This window comes from Hyaena hyaena, unplaced genomic scaffold (assembly GCF_003009895.1).
Source record: "Hyaena hyaena isolate Hyena2069 unplaced genomic scaffold, ASM300989v1 scaffold_93, whole genome shotgun sequence".
NCBI lineage: Eukaryota > Metazoa > Chordata > Mammalia > Carnivora > Hyaenidae > Hyaena > Hyaena hyaena.
In genome coordinates, this window is record NW_024080724.1 from 2,951,730 (window position 1) to 2,974,734 (window position 23,005).

General features: G+C 38.5%; 1 protein-coding gene across 3 annotated transcripts in view; it reads right to left on the reverse strand.

The window, feature by feature from the left end:
- Positions 1–17,217, reverse strand: part of ZCCHC7 (zinc finger CCHC-type containing 7) — a 249,292-nt gene extending 232,075 nt beyond the window's left edge. Inside the window, exons 1-2 of one of the 3 annotated variants that reach the window (XM_039234742.1) lie at positions 17,117–17,217; positions 11,629–12,259 (exon numbers count right to left, since the gene is read on the reverse strand). In XM_039234742.1, the coding sequence (XP_039090673.1) occupies positions 11,629–12,238 (610 nt within the window). In that variant the 5' untranslated portion in view covers positions 12,239–12,259; positions 17,117–17,217. Of the gene's footprint in view, positions 1–11,628; positions 12,260–16,889 lie in introns of all 3 variants that reach the window. The other 2 variants (XM_039234743.1, XM_039234741.1) reach the window with 2 other exon arrangements.
- Positions 17,218–23,005: the final 5,788 nt, after the last annotated feature.

Consider the following 23,005-nt stretch of genomic DNA (forward strand, 5'->3'; position numbering starts at 1 on the left):
TGATTGAAAGAGTAAAATCTTTTGGCTGAAAAACTTCCATTAAGTCAATATTTTTAATTCATTAAGTGTTAACAACCAAGACACTGTTGGCAAGAGATCAGTAAATTATTTTGAAATTAAATATAAATTTAGCAAAGTCTTAAAAACAAGATCTCCTCCTTAGAGACATGAATTATCTGAATGGTCTTTATTCTTACAAGGGAAAAAAGAATAAATGCCCTCCATTCTGTACTTCTTTTGAATGATGTTTTACAGTTTAATCACATGTAGTTAACATCAAGTTTACTTTCTGACCATAGAAAAATGTACTGTCTATAAATTATACTTACTTCTTAGACAAGTGATTACTACATGCAACACATTATTTTTACAGCAAACAGCTACATGAAAATTACATTTCAACACTCTTTACCCAGACATCAGGATTCAAGTTCCTATGACCTGTAGATAAGAATGAAAATGTTTCCTGCCCATCTAATTTTATGCTCCTCCATCCCCCTCAAAAATGTAAAACAGTAGATGAATAATATTTGAATGGCAACTAAACTAAGTCATTAGTTCAAAAAATATATACGTTACTTTTATATTAAGCAGTTTCCAATAAATTTAGTATATCTTATATGAAAATCAAAACAGTGTCTAAAAGAAATGTCCAAAAAAGGGTAAAAATTTAATTCTCTTCCTAGGTACTTATTGCTATTGAAAAGAAAAGCTACTGTAAATGAATTTAGACTCAAAGTCATAAACTGACTTTGGAAGAATGCATACCTAAATTGCTGATCAAAAGCGAAATCACAGAAATTAGCAACATACAATATCAACATTCCAAAATGTTATTAAAATCCAACCCAAAGCTGCCTTAGCATTTCTGGAATTTCTAATGAGATTTTCAGTCTGCTGAACAATAGCCATAAAAGGCTTTCAAACTTCACTCCATTCACAAGTAAAGTTGAAATTGAACATTTTTATTTCTTCTCTCCCTATGACAACTTCACCATGGAACAGTGAATAACAGAGCTCAAGTCATTATGCTAATTAGAAATTAAATAAAAAGATGCCCTTACAATAGTTAAGTGTAAGGTGACATGCTACAACTAGAGACACAGTTCAAAAGCAGCTTTACGAATTGTGTAGTTCAGGCTTACAAAAGCTGAAAACATCAGGGAGGGAGCTTCTTGATGCTCCCAGTCACTGGAACCTCTAGCATGTGGCCATTTTTCAATTGTAAGGCAGAAATTAAACTATACATCAATGAGAAATATATCAAATGGCAACCCACCTTTATGATCTAAAAGGCCATAATAAGATCCTTCAAGAAACTGTATTTATTGAAATTAAGCTGACTTGTTATCTGATAAATGCAGAAGGGGGTGTGGGGGCACACCACCTTAAAGATTTGAAGAGTACTGAAAGCAAAGTTTAATTTATTAATGTTCCCAAATGAACGGAATGTGCCCCTTCCCTATGTTAACTGACAGTAAAGAACACAAGCTATGAGGAGCCAAAGTCTCATTCTAAGACATGATCTACCTTGAACAGTCCTGTATAAAATACATACTTTTTTTTTTTTTAATATTTTTAAAAATGTTTTATTTATTGCTAGGAGAGAGAGAGAGAGAGAGACAGCGTGAGCAGGGGAGGGTCAGAGAGAGAGGGAGTCACAGACTGAAACAGGCTCCAGGCTCTGAGCTGGCAGTCAGTACAGAGCCCGACGCGGGGCTCGAACCCACAAATCGCGAGATCATGACCTAAGCGAAAGTCGGACGCTTAACAACTAAGCCACCCAGGCGGCTCTAAAATACATACTTTAAATAGCTGGTCATGTCCTTTGACTAACCTTATAGCACCTGGCCCATTTGAGAGAATTTTTCTACCTGCCATAAAGCTGCATAAAATATGCAAAAATTTTTAAAGGAAAAAGAGAAGATACACAAGTAATAAACAAATAGAAAATACTGGAACAAAATAATGACCAAAAAAAAAAATCTGCCAACAGCATTCTGACACATACAAAGAACACATACAAAATACAAAATAACCTCTCTCATTTAGGCTGAGACAGCTACTAAAAAGACATCCTACGGGGGCAACTGGGTGGCTCAGTGGGTTAAGTGTCTGGCTTCAGCTCAGGTCTTAATCTCACAGTTCGTGGTTTCGAGCCCCGCATCAGGCTCTGTGCTGACAGCTAGCTCGGAGCTTGGAGCCTGTTTCAGATTCTGTATCTCCTTCTCTCTCTGACCGTCCCCTGCTCACACTGCCTCTGTCTGTCTCTCTCTCTATCCCTCTCTCTCTCTCAGAAATAAATAAAACATTAAAAATTTTTTTAAAAAGACATGCTACTAAAATATTTAATCATACCAACCCACATATTAAACCATTAATTTAGCATCCAGTGTACCATACAGTCTTAAGTTTATATTAGGGTTTTCTACTTCTATTCTTCCCCTTCGCATTTAACCTGAACTTAAAATCCTACCCATTCTTCAAGACCCACCTCAAAAAGCTACTTTCCAATTCAGTCTTATACTTCGCCTATACATGTAATGTGTCTTGTTTGTTTTGTTTTTTTTTTTAATGTATTACATTCATCTGCAAATGATCTTGTACTATGCTGGGGCAGCTCTTTTATATTTGTAGAAATGTATTTAACTCTGGCGTTAAAGTGAACTTTCCATATTGTCAGGCATTTTACTGCTTCTCAAAGCAGAGACTACATAGCAATTCTTGAATCTCAATACCTAAATGGTATAGTAACTTGTGTGTTTTACGTATCCAGTAAGTAACTACTGAACAAATTGTAAGATTTCAGATTTAGTTTAACTAAAATGTCACCAAAACAAATAAAATTTATTTAAGAAAAATGCCTTACTAGAGACATTTTCAAAATCAACTTGGGGGGCGCCTGGGTGGCTCAGTCGGTTAAGCGTCCAACTTCGGCTCAGGTCATGATCTCACGGTTGTGGGTTTGAGCCCCACATTGGGTTCTGTGCTGACAGCTCTGAGCCTGGAGTCTACTTCAGATTCTGTGTCTCCCTCTTTCTCTGACCTTCCGCTGCTCACGCTTGTGCTCTCTCTCAGAAGTAAATAAAACATTTTAAAAAATAAACCTAACTTGAAAAAAGCAAACAAACAAAAAAGCAACTTGGGTCCAGAAAAAACATGGAGAACTTTCAATTCAAAATACCAAGTGGAAGCCATATGTCCATGCTTGCCACAGTGTTGTAGTTAGAAGAATTTAGTAAAAATACTTTCCTATTACATTAATTTAGTCTATTCACTGTCTCACTTTAGCTTTATAACTTAAATGAAATAAAATTATTATTTTACCAATAATGAAATTAAGTTACTCAAAGTCACAGCCAGTCAACTGAGAAGCTATTACAGATCTAATAACTACTAACTGAGGACCTATGGGTTACCTCATTCAGAACTGAATTTTAAACTGGTACCCAAGGGATGAGTAGGTATCAGCCAGGCAAGGTAGAAAATGATCTGGGTAGGAAAAAACAGCATTTGTAAAGACCCAGATCAAATAAAATATGACATATCCAGAAAACTGAAATTCAAACAGGTAACCCACTCTACTCAAATGTTAATTAGTTATCAAGTCTTGGTTGAGTGCTTAATAAATGCCAGGGATTTGGCAATTACCTTTAGATGTGTCCTTCATCCTCTGAAATGGTACCAAAACTTCTATGTGCATATTTTGGGGGAGTAAAGGAGCTTGGCACAAAAATGACTACAAGATTGGGGCACCTGGCTGGCTCAGTCAGTAGAGGATGTGACTCTTCATCTCAGGGCTGAGTTTGAGCCCCACGGTGAGGGTAGAGTTTACTTAAAAATAAATATATATATAAAAGACTTACTGCACTAAGTCACCAAAAGCCATGATTTTACTTCAATTTCAAAAGCCATGATTTTACTTTAATCAAGCCATAATTTCACTTCAACTTCATGTAGTAGTACTATGCAAACAGCACCATTCTATACACAAAGGTAGAACTTCAGTTAAATTCAACTAAGATTTGCTAGATGTCCACTATGTGCCAAATGGTGATAAACTAAAAAAACAATATGTCAAATTGTATATACAGAATGAGCTCTACATTAACATACAATTCTGTAACATAACAGTTACATACTAGAAACTAATACAGCTTCTTCAGCTCTTAAAAATGCTATATTCTTCATTCTCTAAACGTTATTTCTTTTTAAAATATGAATCTAATTTTTTTGCTAAATCTGATCTTTCAAAATTGCTAAATGAGAAACAAACATTAAGACCAGGAATAAGTATAAAGTGTGCTTGTGAAAGTACAATTGGATTGTTACACATGTTTAAATACATTTTAAGACTGTAAAAGTATTTCATTCATCAAATATTTTAAATTTCTATTCATTCACTTCTAAAAAGTATGTTATGTTACATTAGTATTCAGCTCAGAGTACTGCAGACAACCCAAAAAGAGTCCACAGTCCTCGAAATGAGAACTAACTTTACATATACCATACAATGGACTGATCTCCAGGCTATATTGCCAACGGGAGGTCAGGGGTACGGTAAAGCAAATTGTGAATAGTATGCTACTGCTTAAGAAGGGGAGAAAAATTTCAAAGACATACACATATTTGCTTACATTTTTTTTTATAAGGACACACCATCAATTTTCTCTGAAGAGTTACCCATAAGGGGAATGGCAAAAACAGAGCAAAGAACTTGGACACAAAGGAGACCTCTCTGAATATATTTTACCTTGTCTTGTTGACTTAAATTTGGATATTATAAACATCTTCATAATTATAAAACAAATTAAATTTATAAAAGGCAACACTGAAAATTAAACATTTCAAAAGCAAAATAAAACAAATGAAACTATCCACATATCTAGTTGATAGCAAAATCACAGGAAGAGAAACCTGAATTTAATCAAGCTTCCAGATCTAACTACCAAGTCACGTGAAATACAGGGACACAGGGGGGTATGTTAAACAACAGCATAAAATTCATACTATAGAAAATTCTAGAGGACAACCAATACAACAAATAAGTTACAAAGGAAAAAAAAGAGACTAAAGAAAGGCACAATCTATAGATTAAATGACACAAGTTATCAACCAATTAGAATAAATGGATCTGATTCAAATAAATTATAAGAAAAAAAATTAAGATCCAGTAAAGGAAATCTGAATGCTGACTGGGTATTTAACAATAAAAGAATTACTGGTAATTTGTTTAGGTGTGATAATGATAAGATCATGTTTCTTAAGAACTTTTTCCTTTCAGAAATACATACTGAAAAATATTACAGGGGTGCCTGGGTGGCTCAGTCAGTTGAGCGTCCAACTTCAGCTCAAGTCATGAACTCATGGTTTATGGGTTCGAACCCCGCATCTGTACTGACAGCTCAGAGTCTGAGGCCTGCTTCGGATTCTGTGTCTTCTTCTCTCTGCCCCTCCCCTGCTCGTGCTGTGTTTGTCTATCTGTCTCTCTCTCTCTTTCAAAAATAAATAAACACTTAAAAAAAAGATATATTATACATATATATGAATGGACAAAATGATAGGTCTATGATGTGCTTCAAAATAATATAGGAGTATGCAGTTATAATTGAGAGAAGACATCATAAGTTAGGCTATGGTCACTGGGTTCATTATAACATTCTATTTTTATATACTTCAAATTTTCCATAATAAACAAAAAACTAACAAAAAGTGACTAATTACTCCTAGAGCTATTAGTATCCCTTCCCTATGCAGGAAAATAAGTGGCTGATTATTCCTCTATAATTCCTATAGCTTTACTGGCTCTCCCCATCATCTGGCTGTCTTATATAATAATCCTTCCCAAATTTGAGATCCTCCTCACAAACAAATTAAGAAACATGCTAATTTCCTTTGTCACATCTTTTCTTCAACCAGGAGATCTACCTTTTTAATATATGAGAACTGCAAGTCACTAGTACTGGAGATAATGAAAGAAAGTAAAGGGTGAGAATTTCAAAAAGGAAAACAAATGATAGAGCAGGTAATTATATAAATCCTTAAGGAAGAGTAAAGAAAGTAAAGGAAATGAAGCCTATACATTAGAAATAAACTCTTACATCCCTCAGTAAAGACAGCAGAAAGCCAGATACAGCAAGCACTAAAGGCCGATGTTTTGGCATGAATTTATTATAAGCAAAGCCCTCATCATAAAACTGCATGTACTGAGGAAGGCTCGACTGAGCCCATTACATTACATGTTATATCCAAAAGACCTCAATGGGACCTCAGGAAGCTAATCAAGAACTTCAAATCACGGGCACCTGGCTGGCTCAGCAGCTAGAGCATGTGACTCCTGATCTGAGTTGTGAGTTCAAGCCTCACGTTGGGTGCAGAGATTACTTAAAAATACTATCTTATAAATAAATACATACATACATACATAAACAAACAAACAAACTTCAAATCAGAAAATCAAAAAAGCATCAAACATTCAGAGGAAGAACAGTAAGGGAAAAAATGCCTCCTAGTTGTGTATTATCTGCCTGATTGTGGGGTTTTTTAATTTTTACTAATGTTTGTTTATTTTTGAGAGGGGGGAGAAGGGCAGAGAGAGAGGGAGACATAGAATCTAAAGAAGGCTCCAGGCTCCGAGCTGACACCACAAAGCCCAAGGTGGGGCTGGGAGATCATGACCTGAGCCAGTCAGATGCTTAACCGACACCGGAGCCACCCACGCACCCCTGCCTGATTGTGTATTAAAGCAAAATAAGTGTGTAAGCATTTCATTAAAACTGAAGTAGTGGGGGACTATCTGAAGTTTCCATAGAGCAAAAATGGCATTATAATATTATATATATAATATTTATATTATTATATATTCATTCATTCACTTCCTCAAATTCACTAATTCTATTTCTTATAAAGTGGTTAAGTTTTAAAAGAATCTACCATCGGGACTTTGAGAGACTTAACTCCCACTATTAAGAAGAGACTTCCATAAATTACTTAGCTTCTTAGTATCGGTTTCTTTTTATAATACATATATTATATAAATTTTATCTCTTCAACAAAACACTAAGCCACTTAAAGCTAAAACTATGTCTTTTACCATTTTAAATCCCCTCTTTGTATTCTACAGAGTAGATGCTCAATAAATATTTGATCATTTAGTAATTAGTACAGAACAAATTAATATATATCAAAGAAGTACTGTAACTATCCTAAGGAAGCTTCTGAGTATGGAAAAGATCTGTCCTTGAGAGTCTGTAATCCCTTCCATCACACTGATACTTTAAATATGCATAGTTTAGGAACGTGGGTGGCTCAGTTGGTTAAGCATCCAACTTCAACTCAGGTCATGATCTCATAGTTCATGGCTTCAAACCCCAAGTCAGGCTCTGTGCTGACAGTTCAGAGCCTGGGGCCTGCTTCAGATTCTGTGTCTCCCTCTCTCTGTCCCTCCCCCACATATGCTCTCAAAAACAAATAAACATTAAAAAAATTGAACATGCCATAGTTTGGGGGTTTGGTGAGGAGGGGGAGCAGCATACCAAATAGCTACTACTATTACTGTTTAATAATCATTTCAAAATTATGTCAGAATGTCTACAAATTTCCACCAACATGAAAAAAATCTTCTCTCTAAATAAACTGAACTCAGATCTATTCACAAATGGGATAATGATGAGAGAGTAACAATGCACTCAGGTAAACATCAGTGCAGAATATATTGCTTATTAACTGAAAAGAAATAGGATTATGGCATTAGCAGATCAAGGAAATAAAACAGGAGATATACATATAAATATTTTGTCAGAGTTTATACAAAGTCATGTAAGTTAATTTGCAGAATTGCAAAATTTGTTTCAATTTGGCTGGAACAACAACAAAAAAAATCCTAGGAGCAAAAGGGTAAATTTCAGTATGGTTAAGAGGAATATATGCTGACTAAATGTCAGGAATCAAGAAGTACAGTATTTGGAATTACTTAGGTCTTATACCAGACATTAGTAATGCTACTAACGTTACAGAAAAAGGTGTTATAAATTTATACACATAAACACACTAAACTTTAAGAGAACACATTATCTGTAAGAATCAGTTTCTTTAAAAACTGTTAGTGCATGAAAAGATACAAAAAAAACTTGATACCAAAAAAGCCATTCTAGAAAAACATTAAGACAACATAAGCAAAAAGTATAAAAAACAAAATACTAAGAGAAAAAAACTAAGAAATAACAAAGAGCATAGGAGAACATCACCACAGAAATACGCAACATCACAAGTCACTGTTACAACGATGAGGTAAGTGGAACCCTCACACAATGCAGGTAGGAGTATACAACAGTGCGGCCCCTGTGGTGCAACTTGGTGGTTCCTCAAAAAGTGAAACAGGAATCTCCACTATTCAATTCTGAGGTATATGCCCAAAATAATACCCAAAATAGGTATTCAAATAATACTTATACATGAATGTTCACAGTAGCACTACTCACATTAGCCAAAAGGTGGAAACAACCCAAATGTCCATCTAGGGATGACGAGATAAACAAAATGTGGTATAACAATACAATGGACTATTATTCAGCCTTGAAAAGGAATGAAGTACCAATACATGCTACAATATGTATAAACCTCTAAAACATTATGCTAAGTAAAAGAAGCCAGACACAGAGGTCATGTATTAGACGATTCTATTTCCATGAAATATCCAGAATAGGTAAATCCATAGACAGAAAGCAGATTAGTGGTTGCCAGGATCAGGGAGAGGAAGGAAGAAAGAGATCCACGGGTGCAGGGTTTCTTTTGAATGTTCTAAAAGTGTTTTGGAACTGGATAGACATGATGGTTCCATAACACTGTAAATATACTGAATGCCACTAAATTGCACATTTTAAAATAGTTAATTTTATTAATTTCACAATTAATAATAAACACAAATATCCCCTCCTCCAAAAATGCAGTTCAAGAACAGCCATACTTAATCGTCTGCTCATAACAGGGAACACTAAAATTGTTTGCCAGAGATTTCTTTATACTCCTTTTCTTCATTCCTATAAAACATACCTGACTAAATCTATCATTCCCTTTGTTCTAGAATCCTCACTTCCATATAGCTCAGCTACCCTATACCCCCCATTCTCACTACCCCTCATCAATCTCTTTCATTTTGCCCTGAGAAACCTTAGTTCTACTATTAATCACTGCCCAGTTAACCTGCTCCTCTTTTTGTGGAAAAATTACCTTTCAGTTTATCAAACTTTTCAGTATGTTAACATACTGAAAATATGACAATAAGATACCCAAATGGAAAAATCAGCAAGGTGGACATGGAAAACTGGAGTTCAAGAAAAGTGGTTGATCATCATAAATACATTAGTGTTTGATGAAACCAGGTGCGATGTCAGGGGAAGGCAATTTAGAAAAGGAACTGGCTAAATGCCTTTGACCTTCTATAATGAATGGTATGCCTAACCCTGGATCATTTGGTTTCCATAATCTTGCTCCAGGCTGCCAAATATTACTGGAAAAAGTTATGAAACCCTTCAAAGTTAGTTCACTGCAAGTTCATATTGTTTCAATTTTAACTGAGTGCTACTTCTAAGTAATCTCTTTATTCACTTATTGATTTGTTGGCACAACCAACTATGAGCTTCAGACTCCTGGGGAGCTGCACAATTAGCTACCACAGTGGGTACCCAGAGGCATGTATTATATAAAGACATATACATGTATATATTAATATTTTTCAAATGTGCATACAAACCCTGGTTAATAAAATACAAAGTCATGTAAGAGAGTACTAAAACAATAACTTTTTGCTAATATGCCATTTTCTCAACTAACAAGCACTACAAATATAACTACTGTCATGTGGAAGGGTCCACAAACTGTTGTGAAGTTAAAAAGGTTGTCATCTTCAAAATCCTGGGAACCACTGCCTAAGAGAATCCCCCACAGCACTTAAACATGCTTTCTGCACTCTAAGCTCTAAGCACTCCCTACCCACTTCCACTCCCAATTCTCCTTTCATTTTCCCAAGAAAATCAAACCCATCCTCGTATATCCCCTCATCTGCCATCCATCTGAATTTACTTTTTCTTCACTGCTTTTATATTTGATCGTTTAAAAGTTAATGGTGTGCCTCTTTCCTTTTAAAACAAATTCAGACATAGACACCTGATCCTATCTCTTCCTTGGCCCCTACTACCTCAATCCATCAAACAGGTTTAATCTCTCCTTCAAAAGTCTTTTTCCCTTCTACCTAAAAATATTTTCAGATCTACCTTATTCTAATAAAACTTTACTTGAATCTACTCCATATTCTCGCTAGTACTCTATTTCTTCCTTTTGCTATCAATTTTTTTTTTTTTTTTTGCTATCAATTTCTAAGGGTTGGCCTATTACAGACGAAGCCAATTACCTATTTTTATAATTAAGATTTTATTGGAATAGCCATCCCATTTCTTTAGGTATTGTGGATGCTTTCCCACAAGGGCTAAGTTAAGTAGTTAGGAAATCCTATGGCCTGGAAACCTACAGTTTGTCTCCTTTTAAAAAAGTGCCTGGGTGGCTAAGTTGGTTGAGTGTCTGACTCTTGATTTTGGCTCAGGTCATGATCCCAGGGTTGTGGGACTGAGCCCAACATCAGGCTCTGCGTTAAGCGTGGACCCTGTTTAAGATTCTCTCTCTCTCCTTTTCCCTCTGCCCCTCTCTCTCACTTGCACTCTCTCTTAAAACAAAACGAAACAAAACAAAAAGGGTCAATCACTGGGGCTCCAAAGCATGATCTACATTCAATGTCATCATTTCCTCTGGGAACTAATGGGTACTGTTAAAGGTTTTGGAGCAAAGTACCATGAGCAAAAGGGCATTTCAAGACTACTAATTGAACAACAGTGTGCAGGGAAGATATAAAAGGTCATTTAGGAAACGACTCACTGCAAGAGACTAGCATTAGGCATACAGAGAGAGAAACAAATGGGACTTTTTAAAGGAATAAGTATCAAAAGTATCAGACAATATGTGACAGAGAAAAGACAAAGGCCACACCAAAATTTCAATCTTTGATGATGTGGTTCTAAGTATTTGCATTTTCTCCTATAGTCTATTGTATACTTACAGCTTTTCAAAGTCTCCTATCTTAGTGACTGTGGAGTTCCTAAAATCTCAATACTAATTCCATATCCTCTGTGTAGCAGGTATTCCCCATGCTTGCTACTTGGCTAATTCCTGGGTAAGCAAATCACTTCGGAAGAGGCAGTCCCAACAGAGTTGGCCAAATGAGAACACAGGACCAGTGTCAGAGATGGATGGAGTACTCACCTGTGGTACCAAGTAGAGAGAGGGGGGGACTAAGATTTCAGGTCCAGAACTGGCTCTAGCCAAACAGGAAGAAGCAGCTATGAATTTGCTTACAGTAGAAGCAGAGTGTCTTTGATATTCTGACATACTCTTTCTGATGTTCAGACAGACCACCATTAGAGCAGCAACTGGTAAGAGTCTCATGAGAAACAAGCCAAAAAACAAGACTGAAAGGTGAGGAATTAAATGGAGCAGACCCTATTGGTCTTTTGTCTAGGCAAAGCAGTCTTCCTTATTAAAGATGGTACTACTTTTCAAAATGGCCAATATGATACTAACCTTCATTTACAGAGTTTTCACATCCCACAAGATTGAGAAGGATATCATCATCTTTATCATCAACTTCACATCCCAGCAGCATCCAGTTTTCCACGTTATCACTTTCTGAAATGGTGCTCTCTTCCTCTTCACTTGAACTGACCTCTATAATCATGACCTCTCGGACTGTACCCGACAGCTCTTCAGATTTAGGCTTCTCAATATTCCTCTTGCATTTCTTATCAGTCAACTTATTAGAATGAAACGATGCAGGAGGATCTTGGGTCTTTTCTTTTGCTTGGACTCTAAAATTCTTTCTTTTGCATCTGTAAATACTATCTTCATCAGACAAAGTGATGACCTCTGACCCATCTGATAGATGGATGACCTCACTATCTGAAAGGATAATTAAGTTCTTCTGATTTGGTTTACTAACGGGTGATTCAGAATTCCCAGAGTTCTTCTCTTCAGGTTCTTCCTCTCTAATGACATTATCAAGATCTTGGGCATAATGAACTTGGCTGTAGAGCTGAAATTCCACCTCACTATCAACACTCAGTTCACTAGATGACTCTTCACGATAAAGGTCATCTTCATATGCTTCTACAGTCTCATAACCACCAAACATCATGGAAGGTCAGTAACCTTGATTCTGTAAAAGAGAAAATCATACAACAAATGTATTTTAAAAGCTCAGATCACGCTTGCTTAGCACATAACATCACCTTAGAGCTAACTTCTGTGAAGGCCATCACTGTTCTTAATGACATATTAAAATACTTCTTCCTCTCAGAATATCTTTTTTTCAAGAATTTCGAAATCCTGTTATCCCCTACCTAACAATGAGCGCCCCTCTCAAATGAAAATTACTACCAACAAATTGAGTTATAGTTATTAATGGAAATACAATATTTTACAGGTATGGTAAAAAGAAAAAACAGGTTGAGGTCCACTGCTTCAGACATCATTTTTTCCCCTAAAATGTTAAAAATCACAAAAATATTCTAAGTCATTCTCACTAATCCATCCATCTTTCATCTCTTCCCTGGTTCTGGCTCTTCCTCTCATCTTTTCAGGTATGCATTCTCACACAGGAATATTCAACTTTAATGCAAATACACTACAGGAAGCAATCATATTTACTGATTTAGTACAGCTTTTTATTTTCAATCAAAAAATTAATCTCATGACCTTCTTATCCTTGACTAAAAGAATACATAAAAATATCTGATAAACTGTGGTTTACTTTTGTACTAGCAATAAAGATATGCATGAAACACACACTAAGGACCTAACATTGAGGCAAACTCCTAACTGTAAGAGCACTTTATTTTCCTACTGTGGGCATATTAAAATCTTATTCATCCTTCAACTCAGCTTAAACATTACTTTTTCTGAGAAGCTTCCCTTGACCCACCAGATTAAATTAAGTGTCCCTTTTATAGGTTTCCATAGCACTTTACATTTCAAAACACTCATCACAGTTCTAATTACTAATTCAGTGTAAATCTCCCACAAAAATAGATCACAGAGCCCAGGGGAGCAGAAACTAGATGCACTTTGTTAAACAATGGATCCCCAAAGCCAAGCAGAGTAACTGGTATTTAGCAGGACCTCCATAAATGTCTGTTGAGTTAATGAATAAATAAATAAAAGAATAATATTATCTGGCATTTGCTCTTCAGCACTAGTAAGTCTAGTATGGGCCTAAAATATGGAAATTATGGTGGGATGAATTTCACAGTTGTCTCCAACTATTCCAACTATTCTCATATCAACCCAAAATCCACACAGATGTTTCACTTAGGTACTGATGGAATACTGATCAAAATGAGAGCTCTGGAAAAATAAATCATGTTTGTTAAAAAATCAGGGAGAGTCTAAAGAACAGTAACAATGAAAATTTACTCTTTCCATGTCCTTTTTATACAAATGCAATTAAGAAAGACTAGCTGTTCTTAGTTTACCAATTCCCAGCCCAAAATGTCAGTGTTCTGATGGTAATTTGGGTAATACAACCAGCTGACTCCAAGAACCAAATGAACAGAAGTCAAAAATGCACTACTTACACTGGAGTTTTTCTGTTCACAGAAATAAAGAAACCAATTTGTGTCATACACCTTAAATTTACACAATGTTATTTATCAGTTATACCTCAATAAAGCTGGGAGTAAAAATAATATTTAAGTTCTGAGTTAATACAATACAGTACTGTATACTTGAAATCTGCTAAGAGTAGATCTTAAAATGTTCTCACGGGGGGAAAAAAGGAAGACAATACGTGAGGTTATGGATGTGTTAACTAACCTAAATGTGGTAGTTATTTCGTACAAAAAGCATGATATTGTACACCTTAAATTTACACAATGGTATCTGTTAATTATACCTCAATAAAGGTGGGGAGGGGAGAAACCAACTTTTAATGCCTTTTTCTTCTAAAAGCTACAATATACCTGTTCCATTCTTACACTGTCCTTCAGGGTGCTATGCTGTTGTTGTCGTCATACAAGTTAAATGTGGTTGTCTGAATAATAATGCTCATAGCATTTATCAGTTTATATTGAAATGTTAGCCTCAGAGGAATCCAAATAAAAGATGAATTCTTTCCTTTTTACTTAATAGGTAAATTAATTCTAAAAGAAGTCAAAGGAATTATGCTTCCTTCAAAATCCTCACTGGATCCATACTGATAAAACATAAATAACATAATTCCAGTGCAGCACAGAAAAAATTAAAAGAGCTAAATTACAGAGTTACAAATTTGCACTACTCTTGGAACCATCCCAAAGGAAAGGGATTAAGAAAAGAGCCATGGGCACACCTGTGAATGTATGCCAAAAATAAACTACAGAAATATAATAAAAACTGACTTCCTTGGGTCTAGGGGTTTATCTCTTTCCTTGAAATGTAGAAAAATGAATTTAACAATTTAGCCCCTATGGCCTTTAAGAGGATTTTGTATCTTCTGTACTTGAAAATTGTGCTCAGCATAACTTGCTCTGCTCTTTATGTAGCTTATGTATGCCAGGGTTAAGGTTTGCCCGAGGCTATTTTGGTTTATGTTTATGTACTACTTTAATCACATTCAAACACGTTTAATTTTTTTTAAATATATACTCGAAGGACAAATATTAAATGTATGTATATACACACATACACACATGTCTTGAACTAGACGGCTTTCTCAGCTTTTAATCATTATACACGATTCCCAAGCATACTTAGCTAGGTAACATAAGGTCCCTATGAGAGCCACAAAATTTTAAGTCTCAAAGAGACCTTTCCGATTATCTCACACAACTCCTCAAATTACACATAAGGAAATTAAGGCCCAAAGAGGTAAGGAAGTCTATCCAAGGTTATGCAGCTGATTAAGAACACAGGCAGGACAGATTCACATTTCCCTGACTCCTAGCCAAGTGTTCACTAAGACCTTTTTTTCACTTTTTCAAAATAATTTCAAACAAAAAGTTTTAAAACTTTTCCTTCAAAGCTATATTTGCATTCGTTCTAACACCTAAGTTTACCTCAAAAATATCCATTTCACTTCCCAGCGGAATATAAAAACTATGAAAGAGGCACTTTAATTGGAAGGAAAAGCATACATGTGAATTTTCCCTTTACCATCCAAGAACCTTGCAAGTTGGTCCTCAAGAGTACAGCAATCCCATGACCAAAAAAGATGGTTCTTAAAACCTAAAACACCCAGTCTGAGAAGGAAATTTATTCATAAAATTAAAATGGTTTAACAAATAAAAAACAGCCATAGAGACTCACTGCAAAGACTCTCACCATTCAAAAGTGGGAGTAGTTTTTAGTCACTAAACAACTTTTAAACTACACAACTTAAGGCTTATTCAAGCTTTCAGACTTTACTATTTTTGAGGCCAATACTTTTCTGCTCTAATAACCTACTGGCCTGTCATTCCAGACTTTTTGTTCTTATTTCCTTTCAGAGACCTTTTAGCCTAAACGTTTCTTCTTGATGATATAGGGATCCATCTCAAGAGTCAAGTCACAGCTTGATTTTAAGTTCAATGTTCACTGGAAAGTCATTAATAGACATAGTTGATTTTCAACTTAAAATTTCTGACATACTCTATTTTTTATATATATGTATACATATATAAGTATAAACAATATATATGTATAAGTACTATATGTGTATACTTAAGTATATATGTACTCTGTTAGCTATCCTGACAGTGACAGATTTGAAATACTATTAGGTTCCGTCTAGAATTAAAATCTCTGGCCATATCTCTTCAAATATAATTTTCACTTTGAAGCAAATCTGACTGGGGTAGAGAATTCAAATATGTGACACAACACTCACAAAAAGAAAAAAAAAGCAAGACAGAAGATAAGATATTGGTGGGAGAAAGTTATGCTAAATTTATTCAGACAAGTCTGGCTGTTCTTGGCATAGTCTTTTTATAACTAATCCTATCTCAAAACACTTCTTTCACCTTTCAGCCCTTCTTCCCTTTACTACACAGTACCATAATCCTGTAGCTATTTTACAATCCTCACTTCCATGTCTTCTTCAGTTCATTCCCTACGTTCAGATTCTGGAAAACGGTAATACCGAACTGTCTCCCAAAGGTAATTTCTGAAATATACACACAGCCCACTTCAAAGTCTTTGTATGTTACGGCCAAAGTATTCAAAACACAGAGTCAAGAGCTTTTTGGAATGGACCTGAAAGTCACTAAGGTGCACGCTCTCATTTTATATACACAGAAACGGCTCTCTGAGAAGCCTATTTATTCACTGAGCCTAAAGATCTCCTAACTGGACCCTGTAACGTGAAACAGGTAAATTCAGCCTAAACATGAGATTCTTAGAGTCACCAGCGAGTCAGTCAGTGGTGGAGCCGCGACTGGAGCCGAGGCCTGCTGATTCCCAGCCAGTTTTCCCACTGCACCTGCATGCAGCTCTTAAAGTTGGAAGTTAACTGCGGGCTCACAGGATGTGGAGGATAAAGCAAATCTCAGTGCACACAGTCCAAGTCTCCTTGTTTACACAGGGGAAGGAACACAACTCCCTAAATTTCTCTGGTCCCACAGTTGCAGCTGTTGCTTCTGACAGCAGAGGCCGGAGTTGGACTGTCCGGTCCCCGCAGGCCGGCCTCGCACAGTGAGGCAGGACCTCCGCGCTTAAGTGATTGACCGGCTTCCCTAAAAAGACACGGGAACTGGAGGAGGATAAAAGGTATGAGGTAGAAACGCCACCCCCACCGAGGCCACGGGTCTTCAGCGTTTTCTGAATGACGACCTCACCCCTGGCCAAGTAGGGAGAAGCGAACACTCCAGCCGGTCAGCCGAACCGCGTGAGGCAGAACACGACTGAGGCGCCACGGTACCCCGCTACGAGTAGGGACAGACAGGGGGGCGCGGAGGCCGGCGAGAGGACACGCGATAGTTCCAATGCCCTGCGAGAGAGGCGGAGGGCGGGCAGGGGTACCCCGGCCGCGGGCGGCTGGGGGGTCCGTCACACACATACTCACTGCCGCGGCTGCGACCAGGAAGCACCAACCAGGAACCAAAGCGCGTAGAGGGATGGGGAGGGGCGAGGACAAGTGAGGTAAGGAAACCGAGTCCGCGCGGACCCGTGAGGAGGGAAGGCACTTCCGGGGAAAACACAGCTCCCGGGAGTCGTCTTCCGTCCCCGCCCACCCTGCTAGCCCTCTCTGCGCATGCGTAAAACCTGTTAAGCCTTTCTCCACCCTGCTGATAATCTGTTGGGTTTCCTTCCTTGCATTGCCCCTTCCCCTTCGTGGCTTCTTTCAAAGGTAGCTAGACTGCATCTATAATGAGGAAACACTTGGTTTTAATGATTTCCACACAGGGGATGCTACTTAGTAGGCAAAACCAGGAAAGACCTCGCACCCTTTCTGTGCCGGCGAAGAAAACTACACCTCCCATGATGCCCCTGGGCGGGTTTCCAGATGGGCTCCGCCTCCTCTCGTCTTGAACCTCCGGGAAACCCTCTTTGTGCCACGTGGCGTGGGAGGTGAGCTGAGACCAAAGTAGGGTAGGTAGGAGGCCGCGTTGACCTCCACGAAAGGGAACCTTCTTTGAAAGAGCCTGGCCTCTAGCTCTAGGTGATCTTAGGTCCCTTCCCCCTTTAGTTTGAAGTTGAATTTAGTTAGCATTGGGACGATTCTGGCTCACGCCTAGAATTCGAGAGAACAGATTTAACAATTTGTGAGTCTTGAAGCGATGTCTTTTTTTTTTTTTTTAAACTAAGCTCCACGCTCAATGTTGGTCTTGAACTCAAGAGTCACCTCTCTACAGACTGAGCCGGCCAGGTGCCCATGAAGAGCTGCATTCTTGCTAAAGATTGACATTCATACCGAAGAGCCTAAGTAACGTCATTTTGAAATCAAGGCCTCCATTAAGAGCAACCTCGGGCTGCACGGAGCCCCAGTTCCTCAGACTGCTCAAGGCTAAAGCCATCCTCGGACCGCCCTCAGATCAGCTTAAACAAAAAACATTCCTGTGGTCTGAGTCAAGGCTGGGAACTGTAGACAGTTACTTTATACAAACTAGCCAATTTCTCACAGCTTGCCTGAACCCCACGTGGGCCTTTTGAGCTCACCTCATAATTGGTCATTTTCAAAGGATTCTCAAAGGTCGTGATTGGGTCCCACCAAAAGTAATGACCACCTCACAGATACTGAATGGTCCAAGCTGTTACCATGGGTGTGTACAATTGTGATTGGTACTTACATGATGATGCTATATGTACAACGTGTGCACTGTAACACCCCCGTCCCTTACCCCATAAAAACCCTACTCGCCATTGTTCGGGGCTTCACCCAGCTGCCACTACACCGGTAGACAGGTGAGATCTGGCTCAAGCTTGTAATAAAGACCCTTTTGTACTTGCATCAGTGTCAGCTGCTTGGTGGTCTCTGGGGACTCGCGAATCGGGCACAATACTTGTCCTTTGGAAGCCTTCAGAGGCTGCAAGTCTTCTGTTCCTCTTCTCACACCTTATTTCAATACTTAATAATAATAAACCCATCTGTACAACTTTACATAATGACAAAGCATTGTATCAGTTAGTTGGTCCTGGGTAACAGTCCTGAAAGATAAGCATGACATTGGTACCTCTTCCCAACATTTTTGAGCATCTGTTAAGAGGCAGTCCGTGTTAGCAACTGCAGATGTAGTGGTAAACTTTTTTTTAAGTCTCTGGTCTCATAGGGCTGAGTCTAGCTGGGATGCAATTTGGGTGTAGTCTAAGAGTGTGATCATGAAAATAATTGGAAATTTTTATTAACATTATGGTAAATGCTAGGAAGGAAGACAGGTTACAATGAAAAGGTAAACTTGGAGGAACCATTTTGCAAAGCAGGAAATAGGCTTAGAAATGGATCACAGAGATTACTAAATTGTTTAGGTAATGTGTATGGTGTAGAACAAAAGTTATCTCTAAAAAAATAAAGTGTTAAGCTTTTATCAAGTGCCAGGCTTAATCTATAAGTGTATTATATATAAACCCTTTAAAATTTTTGTTAATGTTTATTTTATTTTTGAGAGAGAGTGGGAGGTGCAGGATATAATGCAGGCTCCAAGCTATGAGCTGTCAGCCCAGAGCCCGACACAGGGCTTGAACCCACAAACCGCGAGATCATGATCTGAGCCAAAGTCTGACACTTAACCAACTGAGCAACCCAGGTGCCCCAAGATAAAATCTTAAAAAAAAAAAAAAAAATCAACACACACAAGTTGGTTGAATGTAGAGAAGGAGAAGAGTCGTTGGGTATTGGGTGGAACCATTTATTGAGATAGAAAAACCAAAGGAAGAGCAGATTTTTTGAAGGGAACTCGATATTGAGATACCTTTGGACATCCAAGTGGGGAAGTCTGGCAGGTGGTTGGACATAGAGGAAAGTATATGTGTTGTATACTTGGGAATCTTCAGCTGAGAGATGACATTCGAAATGTTGGATGGAGGGGTGGCTGGGTGGTTCATGTGGTTAAGCATCCAACTCTTGATGTCAGCTTGGGCTATGATCTCACGGTTCATGGGATCGAGCCCCATATCGGGCTCCATGCTTTCAGCAAGGAGCCTGCTTATGAGTCCCTCTCTCCTTTCTCTCTGCCCCTCACCCACTCACATGTGTGCTCATGCACTCCCTCCCTCTCTCTCAAAATAAATAAATAAGCATTTAAAAGAAAGAGAAATGTCAGATGGAAATGAGCTTATTTAAGGATGATATATAGAGTGAGAAGAGATAAGGACACAATTCTGGAGGTTGGAGCCCAAAGTTTAAGAGGCAGGCCTAGGAGCCAGCAGCAAAGGATCAAGGGGGAAAGATCAGATACTGGATAACCGTAATAAATATTTAAAGCTTTTTTTTTTAAATTTTTATTTTTTTATTTACAGAGAGAGAGAGAGAGCACTCATGGGAGTGGGGAAGGCCAGAGAGAGAGAATCTATAGCAGAGAATCCCCAATAAGCCATTTTAAATTCTAACAACATTTTGGGGCACTTGGGTGGCTCAGTCAGTTAAGCGCGCAACTCTTGATTTCAGCTCAGGTCATGATCTCACAGTTCTGAGATCAAGCCCTATATAGGGCTCTGCAATGACAGCAGGGAGCCTGCTTGAGATTCTCTCCCTCTCTCTCTGCCCCTCTCCCACTGTGCATACACACACTCTCTCTCTCTCTAAAAATAAGTAACCATTTAATTAAAAAATTATAAAAAACTAAATTTTGACAACCTTTTGCGGGTGATTTTTACTTTTATTTTTATTTTAAGTACTCTGTACACCTAATGCGGGGCTCAAACTCACAACCCAAAGATCAAGCTTTGCACACTCTACCAACTTAACCAGCCAGGCATCCTTTGAGGTTGATTTTTAATTCCCATTTCACAAAAAAGAAACATTCAGAGAAGTTAAGCAGCTTGCCCAGGGCCACAAGGTTAGGAAATGGTCTTAATGACTATGCCCAATCCTACTATTATTCATGCTTTCAACAAAGATTTACTACTTTCCCATGCTCAGAATGCTTTAGTTACCCCTTTTAGGTTATGTCATAAAGCCTGTAGTCCTTTGGATGGCATAAAGAGCATTTCATGAGCTGACATCTGCCTCCCTGTTCACCACCATGCTAAATCCTGAGCAGTTACCAGAAGACAGTATGCTCTCCTACACCCGTGCCTTTGCAGAAGGCTTTTCCAGTGTCTGTAAAGTCCTCTCTGTCTTTCTAATATGCCCCTACTTTACCCTACTGCACTCAAGCCCTGGGTCTTCTGGAAGACGTTCCAAGTCAGCTAGACGGAATAGGCATTCCTTCCCTTAGGCTTCCCTACACTTTGGACAAATCTCCATCAAGTCAATTATATTGTGTTTGCCTTACAGTTGCCTCCCAGCTGGATTGTGGACTCCTTCAAGGAAGAAGCTTTGACATTTTATCTTTGTATCTTCACAAGCTAACATAGTACTTAGCAGACTGCAAGCGCTCATTGAAGGTGTTAAAGAAATGAAGGCAAACTAAGAACTAGAGGTGGATCCACCAGCTGCCAGACCAGTGGAGAGACCATGTCATGTCCCCAGATAAGTGGAACTCAGTGTCGTGCTCCATGACATTAAGACGGGTATAAAGAACTGCAGGGGTCCCAAGGATACAAAGATTTGCGAATGAGGAGAATAGTGTATATATACACACCTTTTGCCTTGACATGGTGAGTTCTCATTTAGATGACTTTTAGAAATCAAGAGATCTGGTCTCCTATTACAGTAATGGGAAAACTGAAGCTAAGAAAGGAAGAGACATGCCCAGAGTCACCTAGCAGAGGCAGAGCTGGGTCTATAATCTGGATCTCTGAGTCTCTCCCCAAATCACACACAGAGTAGTTCAGTTTCCACCACCTGTAATCTCTAGTCCACACTTCTTGAAATCATGGATAGCAATATGCAAAGTACCCTGAAGTCTCTCTTACAGAGAATGTTCTAAAGGGCCCACTTATTTGAGGAAGGAAGCACCTGTTTCCCCCCCGCCCCAAGACGGTGGCAGTACTACGTCAACAGCGAGCAGCTGAATTAGGACGAGAGTCCAGGACAAAGCAGAAATCTGCTGCAGAGAGCAGACAAGATGGGGGATGTACTGTAGCAGGGTCTGGGTGAGTGTCACATATTACTCATCTTTACTCTTCCATTGAAGAGGGAGGAGCTGCCTTTTTTCCTTTATTCCAGTTTATCAGGAATATCTAGTATCCCTGAGAACTACCTAATCATTTTGACCTCTTAACAGTTGCTTTTATATTTATTATTATTCATTCACTAAGAGCCTACTATGTAAGAGGCCCTTGCTTGTCACTCCAGATATATAATCCTCTCTCCCATTCTCGAAATGAGGAGAGGTGAGGGAGGTGTTAGCCCATTTCACTAGTATGGAAATTGCAACTTGGTGAGGTCAGGTGCCTTACTGTAAATCATACAGCTGGGATTCAAACCTAAGTCTGGTCTGAGTCCAAAACCATGTTCTTTTCTTTTTTTTTTTTTTAAATTTTTTTTAATGTTTTTTATTTATTTCTAGGAGAGAGAGAGAGAGAGAGAGAGCGTGAGCAGGGGAGGGTCAGAGAGAGAGGGAGTCACAGACTGAAACAGGCTCCAGGCTCTGAGCTGGCAGTCAGCACAGAGCCCGACGCGGGGCACGAACCCACGAACCGCGAGATCATGACCTAAGCGAAAGTCGGACGCTTAACCGACTAAGCCACCCAGGCGCCCCAAAACCATGTTCTTTTCTATGCCCAAAGCTGCCTTTCAGAACTAAACTCTTTGAGATGGAGATTATGGTGACCTACTGCTTTCTCTATACCCAGCACCTAGCCCAAGGCCGAGCACTCAGTAGGCTCACAAAGAACACTTGTGGTGTAAATAGATTTAGTATGGAGTGTCTGCTAAATGAAGGCCTGGGTGCCATGTGGACAATGTTGTGGGACAGCAGCAGAGGGAGCAGCTGGGTGTGTGGAAGTAGAGAAAGCCTCCCTCTGCAGAGGGGGACACCACATAAGTGGTCAGTAAGAAAAAACAGCATTCTCACAGCAAAGAACCCTACCGGGCAATTCACAAAAGAAATCCAAACAGCCATGAACTATGATAAGAGGTGTTCAACATCACTAATAATCAGAAAAATGCAAATAATTTCATACATGGTGGATGAGAATACACACTGGAAAAGCCTTTGAGGGGAGCTATTTGAAGCATCAAAATTATAAATTAGCTATGTCTTTAATTGCGCGTACAAAGATTGCGATAGAAAAAATGGAAACAACATAAATATTCATCAATAGGGAATAAAATGCTTTTTGGCTTTTGGCTCAGAGGAGGCAAAAGTGCCACTGCCTAATCGTCCCAGTTCTGGGGTATCAGACACCA